This window comes from Diplotaxodon limnothrissa, linkage group LG1 (genome assembly GCF_057381915.1).
Source record: "Diplotaxodon limnothrissa isolate DT_005_m linkage group LG1, D_limnothrissa_male_GT1.1, whole genome shotgun sequence".
Lineage (NCBI taxonomy): Eukaryota > Metazoa > Chordata > Actinopteri > Cichliformes > Cichlidae > Diplotaxodon > Diplotaxodon limnothrissa.
In genome coordinates, this window is record NC_140596.1 from 26,298,784 (window position 1) to 26,320,907 (window position 22,124).

Consider the following 22,124-nt stretch of genomic DNA (forward strand, 5'->3'; position numbering starts at 1 on the left):
CACCTGAAGAAAGGCTATTGCCATTAGATTGAAATTTAATTTACAAAATAGGGTTTTAATGCAGCTGTTCACCAGCAGCCCATTCCAAATACGGTTTCTGTCAGTGCATTTCCTGAGGGCCATTTAATTGGGCTAATGAAGAAAGCTGCTAATGGCTGGGTTTATCTCTGGCAGCACTGGCGACATTTCATCAAGGCAGGTGATTTTCCAGACATTCCAGACATCACTACGTAGCATTTCATAGCTGAAAAGCAAAATAAAGCAATCATTTTATTTAGGAAAATTATGAAAAACCCAATGGTGAAGACAATGCGGTCTTGAGGAAAACAACTAATTCGACTTCAGTTCAAGAGCAGGCTGAATTATGTAGAAATTATTTCAGAGAATGCTGCTAATCAATCGACTTTAAAGAAGAAGAAGAAAAAAACTGGCTTGGTACAAGTCCACCACGTCAACTCTTAATTCTGTGAACACCCACATGAGAAAGTTTAAAGAAGGCCACAGTGAGGGAGTGGAAATATGCACCACAGATCCACACAAACACACACAGCGCACAGATAGAGACAATGATGTGACATTTACCTTCATCAGTTATCAACATCTTGACATTAGTACATCAAACCTGCTGTTTAATAATGAGCTTTGGTCGCCATCTGACTGAACGTATCTGACACTTTTGTCATTCCCCCTGTCAGGGAGAAAGGTCAGCGGGAAAGTCAAAGAGGTTGAGACCCATGTATATACATGATTATATTGAGCAAAGCTGACGTGTTGAAATAGCAACACCAAATGAAAGGTTTAGTAAAGCCCTGGCGAAGCAGAAGCTCTGCTGGCGCTGAAGTGATGATGAAGCGATAGTTGAGCCAAAAGTACCACTGAAAATTCTTGACCTGTAATCTGCCGTTTTTGCAGATACACACCAGTTACTAACCGTGGGACGGATGATGACGAGCAACAGTGTGACACAGTGGGTTGATTGGAAAACTTTTTATTACTTTTTTCTAATCAGTTTTTCTGAATGCATGTCCTGACCCAGCTAAGGTGGAAGTGTCTCTGAGTTAGCTTGCAGTTAAAAGCTAATTGTATTATTAATATTGTTGAATCTGAATATTGCCTGAGTTAGTTGTCTGCGATGCTGCTAGGGAGAAAGGCTTTAAAAAATAATAATAATGCACATCACATTTTCCTAAAGTCTGAAATGCTTTATTTAAATTCCTTATTTTGTCTAGCACACATTTAAAAGCACAGATAGTCAACATACTCTTACTTATGACTGAACAGCTTAGCCCTTGTTCCACTGCTTAGGGGACATTTACTGCTAATTGTTCTCGTTTGAAACAGCCATGACAGTTCACTGTCACTATCGAATAGGCTACCTGCTGCAGTCCTTAATTCAAAATGTATCATAAATTCCCATCATACAGTTGCCTAGACATTTAGCAGCTTTAATTACATAGGAAATGATTAACGCAATCTCTGCTGCTTCTCAGGTGGCACGGCAAATAAAGCCTCTAGCTAGAACTTTAAATAAAAACCGCGAAAGGAGACCGGTAATTGCGAAGTGTAATAAGTAGCTCCTAAAACGTGCACTTCCCAAACACTCACAATCCCTCTTAAGAAAACTAAGACAGTTGTGCACCAAAGAACTAAACTGGCGCTTTTACGTCGGGATCAGGGAGGTCTCTGCTCTCTGTACCAGAGAAATTTACTTCCACTGGATTCAAATCTGTCGTCTTGTTATTTTTTGATGCTCTAACGGACACTTCCAACCACTTCATCCTGGCCCCAGTGCATATGTCGGCGAGCCTGCCCCCCCTCCCCAACGCACCGTTTCCTTTATTGTAAACAACAATGAAGTGCGGTTTGAAAAAAAACTCATCCGCCACCGGTGAACTGCAAGCCACCAATCATTTGTAGTCGGTACCCACAGCGGCTTTTGAATCCCCTCCTTCTCTTCCCACCTCTTCAAATTCATTGGCTGCCAGAGGAGTAGCGACAATGTTTAATGCACCATGCGGTGTCCGGAGTTCAGTCAGTGAGAGGAAGCGCTCCGTGGGCTTAGGGCTGTGCTGCGTGTGCGAAATAGTAAATAACGACTGTGCGTGCGTGCTGAAGGAAATCACACATTTCCTGACAGATATAGGGGAGACTTGTGCCGGAATGCGGCGTTGTTGTTGACCACCTCAGCAGCTGTCTCTCTGTGTATCTGTGTGTATATATATAAATATATGTGTGTGTGTGTGCATGTGTGTGTGCGTGGACTTTGACGGGGACGACGGGCAAGGACAAAAATGCCACTACGGGAATCAGTAACTCTGTGCTGTCTCGAACGGCGGAAAAAACACTGACTGCCTTTCAAATATTCACTTTGGATCTACCTTACCACACATCTGGATTTTTCCCCTCCTTTCTTCTTCTTCGTAGAGTATTTCTCAGTTTTCCTTCCTGAAGAACGGTGACTCACTGCAGGCAGAAGGCGAGCCGCTGCATCCTAATCAGACAGCGGAGAGGACTTCAGCTCATTGACATTACAGTCATACTTTTCTGGAGCACTTTTTTTTTATTTCCACTGCGCTGCACTGTAGCCTGCGTGTGCATTGGAGGCTTGTGGCTTTCCCCCCTCTCTCCCTCTTCACAAAGAGGAGAAGGAGGATACGGGTGGCACCTACCGAAGTGGGCTAAGGAGACGAAACTCTCCCTAAACCCTGCTGGAACTGACTGTTTTTAATTTTTGTCTTTCTCCTTTTGTTGTTATTATCTTTTTTCTTTTTTTGTACAGTTCTATCCTTGGACTATTTGCGCAGTTTCTTTTGGTAAGTTATATATTTGTAATCATTTGACATCTCTTCTCTTATTTTTCCGCTGTCTGTTGCTCGTTTCCAAACCTTATCTCGCAACCATCCCCATGCATGCGGATGCAACAGCTTCTTCGTCTTCTTCCAAGGAGCGATGAATCTCTCTCACAGAAAGAGGGAGAAAGAGAGGCAGAGAGCACGAGTGGAGAGAATTACACGGCTGTGCTGAGATGTTGGCAGCTCATTTCTGAATTTTTATAAGGCTCATTTTAAATATCCGGATTATGCGGATTTGTTAATGCGTGTAAGAGGCTCATTTTATACACACTTATTCAAATAGCCGCCACAATAGGCCGTGTTCAGTTGTACGCCTGCAGTGATACCACATTATTGAAGTTGTCCTATTCCAGTTTGAGTTCTCCTAATGTGTGAATGGGCCATTATCGCGCTCGGGTCAGGTAGTCCATTGTACATTAGAGATAGATTGAAAAAACATGCACTGAGGATGTGGTATTTATGGAGTAAATAAGCTACAAGGAGAATCATTATTTGCCCATATATTTTATGCTGCGTGGAGTGTCTTCCCAAGGTTAACTAATTGACAAGCTTCCTCCGTAAATGTCGAGATGAATTACACATGAGCTTTGTTTCATTTTTGGCTCAGAGGTGGATCTGATTTCTTACTGGCAGAATGGCCAGTGCGGCTCAGTGTCTTTTCATTTGAGTGGCTAATTGATTCATGTATATTATAACATCTATATCTTGTTTCTGTTTTCCTTCTTAGGTGGTTTTGAACACTTTGCAGTGACTATTCTGTTTGGAGACTGGATCCCGATTATTGCTCAGATGAGTCTGGATGCTCAGCTGAATATAAATTAGGTGCTCAGCGCCACCGATTGCTCGCAGAGGAAGAGAGCGACAGAGCAAAAACAATCCACAAAGACAAATGTCAAGGCCTCGCATGATGAACAGAACTCTTTATTTTGTCCTGGATAACAGAAATACCACATTTGAGCAAAATATCAACAGTTAAAAGGAGGGGCTAATCTCAACACAGATCATAGCAGCTTTTAACTGAGTGGAGATGTATCTTTCTATTTTCTTTTTCCTGCTCTTGTGGGCTCAAGCCCTGACATTGAAAAACTTGAATTACTCTGTCCCAGAGGAGCAGGGTCCGGGTACAGTGATTGGGAACATTGCCAAAGATGCCAGACTTGGAATTGAACAGACTGGGCAGGGAGGACAGGGTAAGAAAGCCAACTTCAGAGTGCTGGAGAACTCAGCCCCGCATCTCATCGACGTGGACCCACAAAGCGGATTGCTGTATACGAAACAGCGCATCGACAGGGAAACATTGTGTAAGAGAAACCCCAAGTGCCAGCTCTCAATGGAAGTGTTTGCCAACGACAAGGAGATATGCATGATCAAGATAGATATTCAGGACATCAATGACAACTCACCTATGTTTCCTTCGGATCAGATTGATATTGACATTTCTGAAAATGCAGTCCCAGGGACACGCTTTCCCGTGACCAGCGCACATGACCCAGATGCAGGGGAAAACGGCCTGAAAACCTATCAAATAACACGCGATGACTACAATCTCTTTTCTTTGGAGGTAAAATCCCGTGGTGACGGGACTAAATTCCCAGAATTAGTTATTCAACGACCACTGGACCGGGAAGAAAGAAGCCATCACACCCTTATATTGTCAGCCACTGATGGGGGCGAATATCCTAGGTCAGGCACCATGCAGATAAATGTTAAAGTTATTGATTCCAATGATAACAGCCCTGTGTTTGATCAGCCCTCGTATGTTGTGGAAATTCCTGAAAATTCACCTCCTGGAAAAGTCTTGATTGATCTAAATGCCACCGATCCTGATGAGGGGAACAATGGACAAATAGTCTATTCCTTTAGTGGCTATGCTCCAGAGAGAATCCGAGAGCTTTTCTCCATAGATTCAAGAACAGGAGTCATAAAGATTCAGGGTGAAATTGACTATGAAGAAAGCCCAGTTATTGAGATTGACGTCCAGGCAAAGGATCTAGGTCCCAATCCAATCCCAGGCCATTGTAAAGTGACCGTTAAAGTGCTTGACAGGAATGATAACTGGCCATCTATAGGCTTTGTGTCTGTGAGACAGGGGGCCATCAGTGAGGCAGCTCCTCCAGGCACTGTCATTGCTCTTGTCCGTGTCACAGACAAGGACTCAGGCAGGAATGGGCAGCTTCAATGCAGAGTCCTAGGTAATGTACCTTTTAAACTCGAAGAGAACTATGACAACTTTTACACAGTGGTGACAGACAGGCCCTTGGATAGGGAGATGCAGGACGAGTACAATGTCACCATTGTGGCCAAAGACAACGGCATACCTCCTCTGAACTCCACAAAATCCTTCACAGTAAAGATCCTGGATGAGAATGACAATACCCCTCGCTTTACCAAGTCAGTCTACCTTCTTCAGATTCCTGAGAACAATATACCTGGGGAATACCTGGGGTCAGTTCTGGCACATGACCCAGACCTTGGGCAAAATGGCACCGTGTACTACAGCATAATTAACTCCAATGTTAGTGGGGGTGATGTCAACACCTATGTTAATGTAAATGCTGCTAATGGAGCCATCTATGCTGTTCGATCTTTTAACTATGAGCAAATAAAATATTTTGACTTCAAGGTTCTGGCTAAGGATGCAGGATCTCCGCACTTGGAGAGCAATGCTACAGTGCGCATCAGTGTTCTGGATGTCAATGACAACATCCCTGTCATAGTTTTGCCGCTTCTTCAGAATGATACCGCTGAAATCCACGTGCCACGTAATGTTGGCGTTGGCTACATTGTCACCACAGTGAGGGCGGTAGACAATGACTACGGTGAAAGTGGGCGGCTTACCTATGAGATATCAGATGGCAATGAGGAACATCTCTTTGAGATTGATCCCATGACCGGCGAGGTACGAACGGCTCACCCATTCTGGGACGACGTGAGCCCCATTGTTGAGCTGATCATTCGAGTATCGGACCACGGCAAGCCGACTCTGACCGCTGCCGCCAGGCTCATCATCAAGGCCTCCAATGGACGACCTCCTGATGGACTGCCGCACATGAAGGACAATCAGAACTGGGACATGTCTTTGCCTCTTATTGTAACTCTTAGCATCATATCTATCATGCTTTTGGCTGCCATGGTGACCATAGCTATCAAGTGCAAGCGGGAAAACAAGGAGATTCGCACTTACAATTGTCGCATTGCAGAGTACTCGCACCCGCAGCTGGGGAAAGGGAAGAAGAAGAAGATTAACAAGAACGACATCATGCTGGTGCAGAGCGAGGTGGAGGAGCGGGATGCCATGAATGTGATGAATGTGGTAAGCAGCCCTTCCTTGGCCACCTCTCCCATGTACTTTGACTACCAGACACGTCTGCCACTCAGCTCACCAAGGTCAGAGGTCATGTACCTCAAACCCACTGCCAATAACCTCAGCGTGCCCCAAGGCCACGTGGGATGCCACACCAGCTTCACAGGCCCAGTCACCAGCACCACAGACACACCTACTAACCGCATGTCCATCATACAGGTAAGAGAAATTGCACTCCTTCACTGTTGTGCCACCATTTTTACGTCACAGGACTCACAAAGGTCCCACTTCCTGTATCGGCCCCCCACCCCTTGTTTTATAAAATGAAAGAAAAAAAAAAAGGACAAGGACAGGCAGAGAGGCCCAGAAGCACTGAGACAAAGACAAGAAAGGAGGGGTGGGGGGGTGGGGGGGTGAGCATTAGAAGGATTAAACAGTCATTCTGGTGCTCTCATAGAACAGAGCCAGTGACATCAACACAAATCGGTTGTGCTTGGAATATGTCACGGCAGGCTTTTGAAATCAGTTTTCGGTCGCTGTCATCTCATTGCTGTGGAGTCAAGAGCTTAGCGTGTGTTATAAGCAGGTATATATCCTATTTTGGACCATCGTCATAATTCCAAAGAAATGTTCTTGCTTTAATCCAAAAAATTACATCTAGATCAGTTTTGTTTAAATGATTTTTACCTGAATATTTTCTAAATTTAAACATATACAGAGTGACAGCAACAGATGTCTTAGTGATAGTGAAGCTCCTCCAAGTAATGACTGATGCTTTTTCTTTTTTTCTTTTCTCCCTTTTCTTTTGGTGAGACATGAAATTCTATAGCTATATGAGGTTTATTCTAGTGGGTTTTAATTCCTAGAGATTAGGAGATTGTACCTATTTTCACAGCTACTTCATAAGTCTTTGAGCAGAGTACTGGGTGTATAAGCCTCTAATGTGATAACTTCTCTGTGTCTTTGGCCTTAAGCCCATTAAAAGTCTGTCGTGTCAGACAAGGATTAGAGCCTGCTTAAGACATTGGTATGTAATGCTGGGGATAATGGGCAGTCGTGGCACAGTTTACCCTTATTACGATATTTACCCGTTATTCTGGCCAAAGCGGCCGCCCACCCTGATTCTGGTTCTGTAAGTTTCTTCCTGCTAAAAGAACCTCCATCTTCTTCCCCACTCTCTCCAAGTGCTTGTTGGTTTTTCATCTGACAATGCTATGAGAGAACATATACCTTGAGAGAACATATGCTATGATTTGGCACTGAATTTTATATCATAGTCTTATACTGCTTGACACTGTTAGGGCATGACATTTTTGCCAGTTGCACTTTATTAATTTTTAGCTTTTTTCTTTTTTTCTTTTTTCTGTTTTACATTTTTTGCTTCCCCACTGCTTTCAGTGGATGAGGACTTGATCGTGACGGTGATCAGATGTGACATATTCCCACCAGGGAGGAAGACCACTGTCTGTTGTTCTCACTCTCAGCCTCATCCCTGCTTCTATTATGAACCAGCTGCACAGGGCAAGGGTCAGCAAAAAGATCGTTAAGGCTTCCTAATCAGAGAGAGAGAATAATTGCTGGGCCTTTCTGCAGGCTGTTTCTCTGTTAATGTAGTGATGATGAATTGGACAACACAAGGCTGTCTCACACACAGACACACACACACACATACAGTTTGAGAGCTTCCTTTTCGCTCTTTATTCAGACTGTCAAAGGGGAAACTAGCAGGAAAGGCAACAACACATTCCTTGGTGTCTTGTTTACAGACGGTCCCCTTCGACGCATCAGGCGTTCAGGGTGCTCTGTTGTATTATTCAACAGAAACCTGTGTAGAGGGAGATGGCCTGAGGCATTAAGTTTCTTCAGAGGCTTTACAGAAGCGTATCTCATTCCTCCCTCCTCCCTACTCCATCCTCGCTTCTCCCTGCGCGTGGACAGTAAGTAACCTGAGTCGGCTAGCGTGGCTATGGGAAAAATGTCAGGAAACAAAGACAGAATTCCCCTTCTATCGATCCCAAGGCCTCTCAGCCCATCTGTCACTACAGTTGTCACAAAGGAGAGGCTATATGGGAAAAAAATAAATAAGGAGATGGATAAACTTGGTGAGCATATCGCATGGTCAATCACTTTCACAAGGGCACCTCAGTGCCGCTGTCTTCATCTGTACATACAGGTTTACCAAACTTGTTCCAAGTAGAGCCGCTGTAGTTGTCTTCAACTTCCAGTCTTTCTCCATACTCCGGCCTCTAATGATGTTTTATAGCAGTGAGCTGGCAGAAAGGCTAGGGTTGGTTTCTAGCTGGGAGAAGGGAATAATACGAACACATCAGCAGAGCTCTGCTGCCCTTATCATTGTCACCACAGTGCCAGATTCATTTGTAGAGAGAATTCCTGGAATAAGAAGATGGATGATAAGTAATGATGCCTAATTTTGCTTAAGGCGTTGAAGGGAATTACTTAGCGTAGAATCAAGGTTAAGACCAGTCTGCAGCAAATTGTCTCAGTGTTCGGGAAGAAGGAATTACTTTTCATCACTTCACACTTAAGTCCAATCTGTCACGAGCATGCTTTAGGCAGCCATGTGCACCTAGTATGCACCTTCCTCTTTTTTTCCATTTCTTTTACTTTTGTGAACAGCTGACATCATCACTGTAACCAAACAGTTAGAGACACCTTGTGTCATGGCGTTCAAACGGCCCATATTTTATCATATTGATTCGTTTCGTTTCTAATTAGATTCACCACAAAACTCTAATTAAGCAGATTCTCGTCTTAGTGGGAGACCGTTCGCGTTAATAAGGTGCAAGTAATACAAAGGCAAAAAAAAAGAAATGAAAAGGGGGTGTGAGGAAGGCTATAAGAGCTGCCTTTAGGTGGCGGCATTCTGCCTTGTGTGGGGTGACGGGGAGGAACGGGGCTCCAGTCTCTGCTGACTTGACACTGTCACTTGTCATTTGCAAAGAAGACTCCCTGCTGCTCTAATGAGAAATGCCAGACATTCATACACATGAAATATAGCATTTTCTTTTTCTTGTGGATTTGCCAGGCGAGCAGCCGCACTTCTTTGAGTGACAATATCTGAATTTATGGAATTTTGGGATTGAGTTCACACACAATAAAAAGATCCAAAATCCTATTCGGTGAATTAAATATTCCTGGAATAAAAACAAACGTCAAGTGTGGTGACTGTGATCATTTGAAAAGCGTACTTACTAAGAAGAAGAAACAAACAAAATAAAAAATCACTGTTTAGACTGAGCACATACCTGCCAGCAATGTAGCCGGAGCAGATGTTGAAAATTGATGCTTCGAGGAATGGTCTTACTCTGCATAATTTAGGGAGATTGTGTGAGTGTGTGTGGATGTGTGTAGGTTTAACGTCATTGTGTATTCCAGGCGTGTGATTTAAGCCTTTAGCTGGCAGGCTCCGTGACAGAGCCCCTACTCTTTTATGAGCGTGACAATCTTGTATTTGTCCGAACGTTGAAACGCCCTTCCTCCAAGAAACGCGCGCGCTCGTGCACCCAAACACACAGATGCACGTGTGAAGACTGTTTTTGAGGATTCCGCTGAAAAGTCTTATCAAAGCCTCCGCTGTGCATTGTATTGAAATTGCTCCCACACCTCAGTGGCCACTGAGGCAGTGAATAGAAAAGCACTCTTTATTTCATTTCTCTCCCTTCATCTTTAGATAACTACTTTCCTCCAGAGCTTTCTGTTGGAACAAGTTTGGTAAACCTGTACGCACTGAAACCTTGATCGACAGCATAGCAACTGGATGCGCAGGCAGTCATTTCAGGAATGGGAGACAGTTAAAAAAAAAACAACAAAAAAAAACTTTTTGGAATTTGTGTGCATTTGTCCCCCAGTTGAGGCTCTGAGTCACTGGGCAAGATTAATTTTATTTGAGCTTGCCAGTCCTTAAAAAATATCAGCTTACCTCAGGGTATATCTATATATTTCCTCAAATAAACCTGCTGCTACTGTACATAACGCTACACACTAAAAATCTGAATTATTAATAAGCGCTTTTATTTTTTTCTTTATCTCCCCAAAGCTCATATGATAGATACCAGTAGAGCGTTGCCTGAGGGAAGTGCTGTAAATTAGGACATCTCTCTTAAGCCAAAACACAGAAACGCTGTTGTTTATTAGTTGCCATTATTAGCATTTTCATCTGTGGTGCTCGCAAAGGTGCGCACTTCAACAGCGTTGCTGTAGCAGCTCTTGTAATGCACAGAACAGCAGCTATGTTTGCATCCTCTTTCATTAATAAATCATTTAACAAATCAGAGGAAAGCGGAAGATGTCACGATAAGCATCGATGGTCTCTGGCTACGTATTTGTGGAAATGGGCGGAAGACGGTGGGCAAGAACGCCGGCCAAGATGGAAACAGAAGACGCAGACTCTCTGACAGAAGCAGAATTTGAGCGTTCGTTCGCTTCGTTCCTGTCCTTAGGGTGCGTTTCGTTTTCCCCTCTGCTTGTGGGGCTGTGACGCTTTTAGATTTTTAGAAAAGTTACCTGAAAGACTTTAGAAAAGTCCGGTGTGGTAGTAACGCACACATCTGTTGTCTTTGTCTTCCTCGCTCACTGTTAATGTTTTCTTTAGACACAGAAAACATCACACAGGCTCACAGGCATAAAACTTCCATTCGTGCAATTAACAGTTCATTGCAAATACAGATGCTACGAGTATCCGGTGAATTTGCTTGAGATTTCACTGCAGCTGTAGAAGTCAATGTTTTATTTATTGCAAGTTTTCAAAAATCCAAGTAACCCTGCAGAATAATTGAAATGTTGGCCCCTGACTATATGCTCACCGCTACACACTCGCACTCCTTCTCTGTAACTTAAACTCAAGTCAAATCAAACTGTGGATCAAACTGAAACGGATATAGAAGAGACAAAAACAACGTGCTGTATGTATAGAGTGCCACGTTTTGGTGTTATTTAGATGTCCTTTTAGCGAGCTGCCGTGCCTGTGCGCTGCGTAATTTCATTATTTTTAACAGACCCACCGGGGTGACAGTGCAAGGCAATGGAAGAATTGTATTCTCTTTTTTTTTTTTGCGAGGGTAGAGAAAGAAACAGGATGTGAAAACACAAGTTGAGCTCTGTGATAGCCAAATTGGCCGGACACATTAAACCAATTTGCTTGGTTCAGTAGGAAGCAGCCTATTGGAGATGACATGGGCATGATAATAAGACTGTGGCCTGTCAGTAGACATCCACTCCTTAGTTATTGTGTGTTTGTGTGTGCCTCTATGCGTGTTTGTGTGTAATAGAGGTGGAGTGGATGAGCAGCACTCTTCTGCCTAATTCCCTGACACCAGAGCTTCATCTTATCATGTCATTCCATTGAGCAGCAAGTGCCGTTGATTAGCTTGGTTTACTTTTCATATGCGGGCTGGCGACTCCTTTGCGACTTATTAATTACTCTGCTGTTCTGTAATTACAAGGCTGCTGAGACCATGAGCTGATGTTGGCTGCCGTTGTGTCTTATTTTCCTGACCACGCTGACACTGGCAGGTGCACGCCTACACCGTCGATGCTGTCACTTTACAACCATTCTACTGTAAGGTGTTCTTTTTTATAGAGAATACCCTCCGACGTGTCATATTTCATAAAAGGAGGAGGAGAAAAAAAAGGAAGACGGATGATTGCGATAAATAAACATTTGTGCATGTCCCTAGTTACGTTGTTGCTGCTGGCATTGTGCTCAAACAAGTCAGGCACAAGGAGCCAACCAGGCATTAACAGAGCTCCCAAACAAACGAGAACACAACATAAAGCATAACCTTCACAGTGGAGGAATCTAGCATTCAGCTACCATGTGTCTACCTGTGTTTGTGGGGGGTTTGTGTGCGTGCACACACATACCCTCAGAGCTACCACCAGCTGTGCTCTGAAGCACCGGTCTTGCTGGTTCCCTCAGATTGGAATGGGCTTCCCTGTAGTGGCCGCCTGCCCCCTGAAGACTCTTAGATCCCTCCTGGGGTCTTTAGACTTAACGTTTTAGGCAGCGGGGAGTCGCAGCCGCAGCAATAGATGGGTATAGATAAAAGTGACCACACAGTAATGCGCGCTAACATACACAAGCACACCGACGGCTGCGTGCTGCACACGGCGTGGCAATGCATTCTTTGAGCTGCCAGCAGCTGGGTCTCCTTGCTGTAAATCAAACACTTTCAAAGTCAAACAAAGTAGAACTCGCTCGCTCCGCTGTGTCTTGGCGCCGGTCCAACCGGAGAGAGCTTTTATTTCTGCCACATCTTCCTTCACCGTGCCCCCTAGGCATGTGCTGCAGAAACAACACGCAGCCGAAAGAATGAGTTATGCGAATCTGTTCTCACCTTCTATCTCATTAGTATTAGAGGAGTGATTTATCCCGCTCGCCTCTCTCCTTCTCTCTCACTCTCTCCCCATGTCCTTGCCTTTTACAGTTCAGCACTTCCACAGCTACATTAGTAATGAGATTAATTGATTGGAGGGATACACAATGAGTACCGTTTTATGTCCTCTAAATTCACCTAACTGCGTGTCAAAAACAGTCTGTTTCCAAACAACTTCTTTCCCTTTACGCAATCACTACCGATTGGGAGAGTACACTCTCTCCTTACACTCTTCCCAATCAGGAAATTACAATTTGCTGCAATATGAGGAGCATCTTTTTTTTTGTTTTTTTGTTTCCTCACTCTGCCAGTCTCTATTTTTTGCGTGCACGTGCTGTGAATGTCTCTGCGAACGTCTGACGCTCTAATAAGAGCGATCCAGAGATCCCACTGTCTCTTCTGTTCCAGCTTATCTGTAGCGCAGTTTGAAATCTGACTCCCATGTCTAAAGCCCTGCGCGCGTCTGAAGGGAATTGACAGCCGCTGTGTTTTGCAGTGGCTGTTATGTGTTTGTGGCAACAGAGGCGAATGAGTCGGCGCTCTCAGATGTTATTGTCTAAACAAAAGGCCCTTTAAGTGGTGGGCACACAAGATTTGTTGTCAGACGTCGCCTCTGCCTGCTCTTCTGGGTAGCGACGGCGATGCAGAGTGCTAATGGTGTATTGAAAATGGGATATTTGGCCGGTCTCATCTTTTTCTATTGTACTACACAGATGTACTCAATTGGCCCCCCTCTCTGGGTTTATGTCTTAGAAAGAAATCTTTTTGGGGCCTTTAGCATACAGATCAATTGCTGGTTTGCTCCATTTCTTATTGATTTTTGCTCTGTTTGGTACTGAAATACTGTTTTTCATTATCTATCGCTCTGAGCATTGTTTAGTAAAAGAAGAACTCGCGCTCGCTCGCTCTTCCCTGGCTTTCCCGTGCTTTCTTTCTCTCCCCATTTTAGGGTTCCCTTTCTTTCTGCTCTTGTCATCTCTGATAAGCGTCGCGATTGCTCATGTTACTGACGACCCAAGCCAAATTCATAATGATGAGATTATCTTGTCAACAGTACAGGGTGTATATGTCTGGCGTATTGATCTGCGCACTGTCCTAATAAATGAAGTACCACGATGGAAGCGTTGGCTCAGTGATGACTCTGAATGCGTCTTGCTTTTTATACACTCTCAACGCTGCTGAGATGATGAATGGAACTTTGTCTCCTTTTCTCCTGTTTCCTCTCTTCTCCCTCTCCCCTCGTCTCTACTCCCTGGATTGATGGGGTAAAATGTCTCTCTTCACACACACACACACACACATGCACATACACACTGTCTAAAAATGCGTCCTCTTCTGAGGTCACGTTGACATGCTGAGTCGATGTACTCCCAGGTGGAGAGACATGGGTGCAGCCGTGGGAGAAACCAATCAGGTAGTCTGCAAGGGAGGGTGAGAGTGGGGAGGAAACAAATTACCAGCACTGGTGCCAGGGCCTGTGAGAGTGTGTGTGCGTGTGTGTGTGCGCTTGCCTCTGCGTGTGTCTTTAAATGACTGTGGTTTGAAGGGGAGTTCATCTATGCATTTGAAGAGAAGGTCACCGGGGTTTAGAGCGCGAGATTATGTGCGATTGTTTCTTCTGTGGGCTCGTTGATTAATACTAAAGCTGCTCTGACAGATTCTTAATGCACCATAGACACACTTAAAAGAGAGCGAGAGAAACCAGCGTCCGGAACTTTGACAACGGAGCATTATCCTAAAGCCTTTCCTGTCAGCCTTTACCCAGGTGCACGGACAGTATCCTTTCTGTCTTCCATTCCTTCCTTGGCTAAGCTGCCTCACCCCCGCTGACCCGATACATGTACAGGTCACCTTGAAGTGAAACATAGTCCATCTGCAGCAGACGGGGAGAACCCAGGTGTGTGTATGTGCACTTGTGCATGTATTGATATTAGACATATGCACGCATTCTGTGCCTTTTTTTCTGTGTGTGTGTATTTATGTATCTGCGTCTGGCCTTGGTTTGGTGCTTTGGGGAAATATCTAAAATCCTTTCATCCACAGAATGGCTCTTCCTCCATCAATTCAAATGGAATAATTTGCTCTTTAATGATTTTGTTCACAAGCGCTCAGCTTCTGTCTTGTTAACCCACAAACAAGACCACAATTTGTGATGGCTTGTTTTAGCACTAAATTACAAAAAAAGCTTTTTCTTTCTTTCTTTTTTTTCCTAAATAAAAATAGAATACATGTTGGATAAGTACACGATGAGAGGGTTTAATAATTAGTTGGAAAATGTGAACATAAGCTGAAGTCAAATACTAGCTTATTACAAATGACTCCAAAAGCTGAAGGATACAGACTTGGTGAGTTTATTTTATGAATGTCTTTTATGTATTCTTGAGTGTTTGCCCTACTCTGCAGATATTTCTAGTTACTTGTGTAAATCCCCATTATTTAATTAGATATTAAAGAAGAATTATTTTCTTCCCCATTTAGAATGAACTTTGCATAATAATTGCAGCAGTTCCTGACAATATTACCAAAATATTAGCTTGAGCCTCATTTTGACTGTGTGCCATATACAAGTATTTTAACTAGGTGTAGGTGATATGCCTAAAAGAAACTGCTTTTGTCATTGTCGTATGAAACATGCAGGTGAGGGTGGGGCTATCCTGGGGCAGTTTACAGTTTCAATGTAGTCACTTTAAACATAAACACATGGAGATGGTAACTTACATAGCCTTTGTCTCTGGCTGTTGCTATTTGCTAACTATTTCTTGCTATAGCAAACAGACTGTTTGCTTAACTTAGCTTAACAACTGTGCTTGGCTGGACTGGCTCTGTGCATCCCTTTCAATGTTATCACCCCTTTAATAGTTATTATCAGTAATCATACACTCACCAGCAAACTTTTTAGGCACACTTTGGTAGTACCGGGTTGGGGACAATTTTGCCTTCAGGCCTGCCTTAAATTCGTTATGGCACAGATTCAAAAAAGTGCTAGAAGCACACCTCAGAGAGATTTCTGTTCATATTGACGTGCTGCAGATTTGTCAGCTGCACATCCATGATATCAATCTCCTGTTCCACCACATCCCAAAGGCGCTCTATTGGATTGGGATCTGATGACTATGGAGGCAATTTGAGTGCAGTGAACTCATTGTCATGTTCAGGAAACCAGTTTGAGATGATTTGAGCTTTGTGATATTTTGTGTTATGCTGTTTGAAGCATCCATCTGAAGACTGGTCCACTGTGGTTATAGTGGGATGGACTAAACCACCAACAATGCTCATTTGGTACTAAGGGACCCAAAGTGTAGCAAAAAAACCAAAACCAAAACAATCCCTGCAAACATTGCACAACCAACACCAATCTGAACGGCTGCAGGTTAGATCCATGCTTTCATGCTCTTTACACCAAATCCACCCGTCTGTTGTCTAATTCTGGTGAGCTGGTGTGGTCTTTTGCTGCCGAGACTCATTTGCTTCAAGTTTTAACATGTTGTGTTTTCAGAGATGCTTTTCTGCACATCTTGGTTATATCAAGTGGATTTTGGAGTTAATGTTGCCTTCCTATCACCTCCAAGCAGCCTGGCTATTCTCCTCTGATCTCTGGCATCAACAAGGCGTTTTCACCCAGAGAACAGTTGCTCACAGGATATTTTCTCTTTTCACTACCTTTTTCTTCAAAGCCAAGAGATGGTGGTGTGGAGAAAGTCTCAGTAGATCAGCAGTTTCTCAGATACTCAGACCAGCCATATCCAGAATTGCTTAAATCACCTTTCTTCCCCATTCTGATGCTCAAGACCAGAGTGCAGGCCTAAATGCACTGAATTGCCGTGATTGGTTGATTCGATAGCTGAACATTCAAGTCTTGTTGTCACCATAAAGTTCATATTTAGTGAACAGACATTAGGGGGCTGTCAGTCTTCTGAACCAAAACAAACAAGCATATTTATCAAGCTGTCAGACTTTTTACTTCAAATTGAAAAGTGCTTAGTGCTCAAATACTATATTCCTGCTCCTTCCTACACTTAGATATGAACAGTGTGTTAGCTCTGCTTTAGATTTTCGGGCTGACTTGGCATTGGAATAATGAGTTAAGGAAGGTCAAAGCTGACTCATGACTTCAGTTAACTGCAGAGCTTTTGTAACTATTGATGAGCAAGTACTGAATGATTAGTATCTAGTGCATCAAGATCATCATACACTACACACCTTTTCTTTTTTTCATGCTTTCCCCTCAGTTTCAAAGGTGTATAAATAATGTAGCTTTAGCTAAAGTCCTCTATCTCCCAATCCTCATTCACTTTTCTTTTACCCCAAGTTCACATATTTTCTTTTATCAATAATACTAAGACTGGTCCCAGCTGTAAGCTTCCCAGACCAGCTGGTTAGTCTACATAAAATGTCTCAAGCATTGAGGGAAAACAACACTGCTATTTTAGAAAGCTGGCAAACTGCTGCGTTAAGGGTTTTTGTGTGTTGGAATAAATATGTATGCCAAAAGCCACATTTATCATTTACTCCTGAGGCTAAACTGCCACAGATGTGGATTGTGTTGATAGAAGAACAAACATGCCGTGTTGTGATGCCCCTCCTCTTCAGAAAAGTTTTCTGCGAGCTGGCTGCAGAGATGGCAGCTAAGACTGGGCCGTATCATACCGTTCACGGTAATACTGGTATAATGTTGGGCAACGATAAGAACATGAAATATCGCGATAGAATATGGGTAAAACACACATGCGCAGTGTCTTTGTTTTCATACGCACATGGCGAAAAAGGCACGGTGGCGACGGAGAATGACAAGGGCGAAAGCGGATCGTTGAATGAAACGGATGAACCAGAATTGGTTTGTAAAAATGCTGCAACTTCAGTGGTGTGAAACTGGTTTAGCTTTCGTCCATCAGATACACAACAGAGCACTATTTTTGGTAGAGCATGCCAGCGGGCCGTCGTTATTACCGTGTTTTTTGGAAAATACGGCACACTTAAAATCAATCATTTGATTTTTCTGAAAATCGACAGTGCCCCTTATAGTCCCGTGTGCCTTATGTATGAATTCTGGTTGTGTTTACTGACCTCAAAATGATTTTATGTCGTACACGGCGCTCAAAAATCTGTCAAATGTTTTAGTACGACTTTGCTTAGCTACGAACCCGCGCCGCTTGATGGATTGACGGAGCATTACGGCTATCGTAGGCAGGAGCCTCGCGGAGTGATACGTACGGTGCTTCAACATAATATTACCGTATTGTGTGTATAAACTCTTTTTAAGTTTTGTGGATATTATACTTGGGTATGCTGAGGATATGTCGGCCAATTTCCACTGGAAATGCCTTTTGGTTAAACTGTCAGCAAGAAGGAATTTGCATTTGTAGTGTTACATTTTTATATAAATTTAATGCAAAAAAACAGCTGCTTGTTTAAGTGAAAATACATTGATGGGTTTTTTTGCACTAATAAAATTGTGGAGTTGCAAAGTATTTTGTCTAGTGTCAATTATCGTCAGTTATATCGTTATTGCAAATTTTCAAATCTATATCGTGATGAATATTTTTGTCATATCGCCCTGCTCTAAACGGCAGTGCTGGTAGGAACTCCATCCATACAGTAATACTGCAGAAGATGACTGCAAATTTAACAAGGCCTTTAATTTTTGAGTAAGATTAGAACAAGGCGTACTTTTTGGAAAATAGAGATATGGTCACAACATGTTCCAGTCTGCCTCTTTTTTTTTTAGGAGGCTGTAATTTAGGGCAATTTTATTTAATTTGCAGGTCCTATATAATTATTTTTGGCTTGGTATTTGAGTGCCAACTACCGAACAGGCTGCCTCATTATACTGCTCTGCACATAACTGCGACTGCACTTCATTATTCTGGCTCCAGAACAGTATATGAATATATACTCGTCTCAGTCACCACTTCATTCACATACGTTCACTGCACACTTTATTAGGGGAACCTGTTGAGCTCCTCGTTAATGCAAATATCTAATCAGCCAATCACATTATAGCCACTGAGCATCAGAATGGGGAAGAAAGGTGATTTAAGAGACTCTGAACCTGCCTGGTATTAACAGGTGTGCTGGTCTGAGTATTTCACAAACTGCTGATCTACTGGGATTTTCCTGCACACCCATCTCTAGGTTTTACAGAGGATGGTCTAAAAAACGATAAAATATTACAGAGCTGATACAAATGCAGCATTAACTCAAATAACCACTCAATACAACCACGGTGTGCAGAAGAGCATCTCGATACAGAAGACCGCACTTAGTGCCACTCATGTCAGCTAAGGCCGGGAAAACTGAGGCTACAGGTCATAGTGGCTCGCCAAAAACGTCCTATTATTTTATCTTTTCCACGGCAAAATACAGTAAAGACTATAAAAACTGAGATGAGAAAACAATTTAATCTCAAACCTCCTCCCGCCTACCCTTAGAACACCAGAACAAGGATATAAACATACTTAGAAATGACTGATATGTTTTCTCAGTAATATATAAAAATAAGCAGTCATTTTATCTAACACATCGAGTACACTAATAACTTTGGGGTTATGTGTTAATAAGCTGCCATACTTTTAACAAAAGATATGAAGGGTTGCTAGGTAGCATAGCATAGAATTTCCCAACAGATCCTCTAATGGTGTATCTGATCTTTTGAAAGAGCTTTTGAAATGACACATTATTTATCTGATCAGATGAATGAACTATTGTCGGTGCTGAGTCTCAGTTTCTGCAGTTTTCTTCATTTGGATGGCACGTTTTAGAATTTGGTGTCAGCTTAATCACTCTGTGCACCCATCTTCTTATGGGCTCACATCAGGCAATGACGGCAACTAAATCAGGAGGAATCGTGGCAGTTCAGAAGAAAAAATTGGGTTTATCCCAGTATGAGCAAGATGTGCCTAATTCCTAACTGTTTATGATATGATATGATAAAGCAATTAAATAAACATGTTGAAAATTGGTGAGTTTGGTTTTGGAATGACATCACTAAAGGCACACTTACTGGCTAATAAATATATTCCTTCACTGGATCCACACACACACACACACACACGCACACATTTTCCCACGGTGGGACATTTATACTGACTTAGATTCTTTTTTGGCAGACCTACCCTACTCGCCTAATCATAACTTCTGTGGCCCTTTGAGACACAGTGTGCCAGCAACACCACTGAGCTCTGAAACCAATAATTTTAAATGGCTTAAGCGACACCTCAACAGTTTGTTGCTGTGTTGACCAAAGCACACCTGCAGTAAGCGCTGTCATGAGTTTGTGGACTCACAATGGTCAAAGCTCACATTGCTTGAACTTTGACCTCTGTTCATGGTGTCCAATACTTCAGGGCCATTTAAAACAATAGCAAAAATGGAGTAAAGGCTGATATGAAATCCTTCAGTCATGAGTTTGTGTTTATATCAAAACACTGGCAGGAAAATCCAAGTTTCAGTCCATGTGGGCATATCAAGCAAACACAGTCTATTGGCTAGTAACAGCTTGGATTTATTATATAGTTTATAATACAATGATCTACCTATTTAGGTCTGAGTTTCTCAACTTGAGTTAAATATATGCAGTTTTCATGGACTATGCTATTGAATTTGTTACTTAGGTGCCCTAGAACTTGTAAAGTATAGCCTTAAACTGAGTTTTGCCCTTTAAACATGAATTCATTTAAGTTAAGTTTATGCTAACCTGCTTTTGTCCCCAAAAGATCTGTAGGTACTCATAATGTGGCTGTGTAAACAGTGTTATTTCCTCACAACATGGATAATACAATGACACACACATGCACAGATGAACACATACACTGATACCCTGACACATGTAGAGACCAATTCCCCGGTCTGGTAGAAGAGGATTATGGCAGACTTCTCACTCAATTCCAAAACCCCACGGTCAGTCATAGGAATTCACTCAATTTGAATTTAGTTTGCAGCTTGTTAGGATGTGAATTGTGCCAATGCCACCCTTATGAAACTGGAATTAATTTTACTGCTTGAATATCCCACTTGCATGGCATTTCAGCAATCCCACATTTGGTTTGCCTAAAGACAAATGTACAGCAGCTGGTGAGCAGGCAGTGCAATTTTACAATATTGCATTCTTAGGGGTTTTTTTTGTTTCTTATGTTTGAAAAATATGTCTAGAATGATTCTATTTTTGGGGGATGTTATAGGTAAACGAAAAAAAAAAAAGATTAAAAAAATGACAAAACTGTCATACCTCTGATTGGCAGTATTCGCTAATGCCTAATGGAGTAACTACCCCACATGGTATTATAGTACTACTAGTATCGCACTACTGGCTTTTAAGGTATGCACCTGTATACACAAAACCTCCAGTGTCTGGATTTCAAGATTTCTAACATGTATAGGAAGAGGATGCTTTTATTAACATTAAATATTTATTAAGAGTCATTTGCATTTCCCTCATTGATGGTCTGATCAGATCAATCTTCTTTATGAATGGAGCATTTTCATACCACAGATGCATCATAAAGTGGGTCACATTCATTTTGTTTACTTTCATTTAGGAAAAGGAATGAAAAAAAAAGAGAGACACTGACAGTTTGCCATAGTACATAGCATGTGTTGTGTGTTGCCAGTGTGGCAGATAATTGTAATCTTTCCCCAAGGGGATGTTGGTCAGCATTATTGTTGTTTATGAAATGTTGTTCGTTTTAGTTAGATAAGGATGATTCGCTCAGTACGGGCTTAATCAGCCAATTAATAAAACAATTACTTGCAAAGGAGTTAAAAACTGGTAATTATATTTATATATATGTATTATAATTTTGCGGTAAACAGATTGTTCTCTATCACTGCGTATTAAGACACAAGCCGTCTGTGGCGTTTTGTTTATGCAGGATGTAGTTTACCCCATCGTTTGATTTTTCATGCATTATAAAACAGGCTAGGTTGTCAGATCTCCTGTACCTGTGAGAGTGTGTGTGTGAAGTTTGTGTGTAAGTGCAAGCCAGGGAAACAAGTTCAAGGATATGCACTCTCTCCAGAGGTTTGCATTTTCTTATTGTGCGTGAGTTGATTCTCAAGATGATAATGACAGGCTTAAGAATAAGATTTTAACAATGCTTTGTTGACCATCTCTTAGACTCAGGCTGCGTTTATCCCCCAGAGTGTTCTTTTCATGCTCTCCAAGTAATTTAGTCTGGAAAATTAAACGACAAACATTATTACAAATAGATGAATGTGCTTTACAAAAGCAGCTCTTAGAACTGATAGACTCTTTCATAGCTGTTACTCTTAAAGGCAGATGCAGCAATCCCAGTTGCACATAAAGATCCTACCTTAGAAATGCTACCAAAGTAGTCATTTGTAGACAGAAGAGAAAATTATATATATTATGCACTTGCTGAGGCTCTTCTTCAAATGGAATGATATATCATCAGTAATCACACAGGCTGTCTTTCTATTTTTCTTCTCACCTATCGTTGATTTTAGTCTTTTATACTATGGTGTGGTTTGAATAACAATTCATCTCTTTCTTTTCTGTTTTCTGATTTCTTTTCAGTGCAGCGTTTCTTAAATAAAGACTAAGAATAATAATTTTAA

General features: G+C 42.2%; 1 protein-coding gene across 1 annotated transcript in view; it reads left to right on the forward strand.

The window, feature by feature from the left end:
- Positions 1-3,879: 3,879 nt before the first annotated feature.
- pcdh17 (protocadherin 17) overlaps positions 3,880-22,124 on the forward strand; it is a 66,375-nt gene continuing 48,130 nt past the window's right edge. The window contains exon 1 of the mRNA XM_085356148.1: positions 3,880-6,375. Within this exon, the coding sequence (XP_085212274.1) occupies positions 3,880-6,375 (2,496 nt within the window). The remainder of the gene's footprint in view (positions 6,376-22,124) is intronic.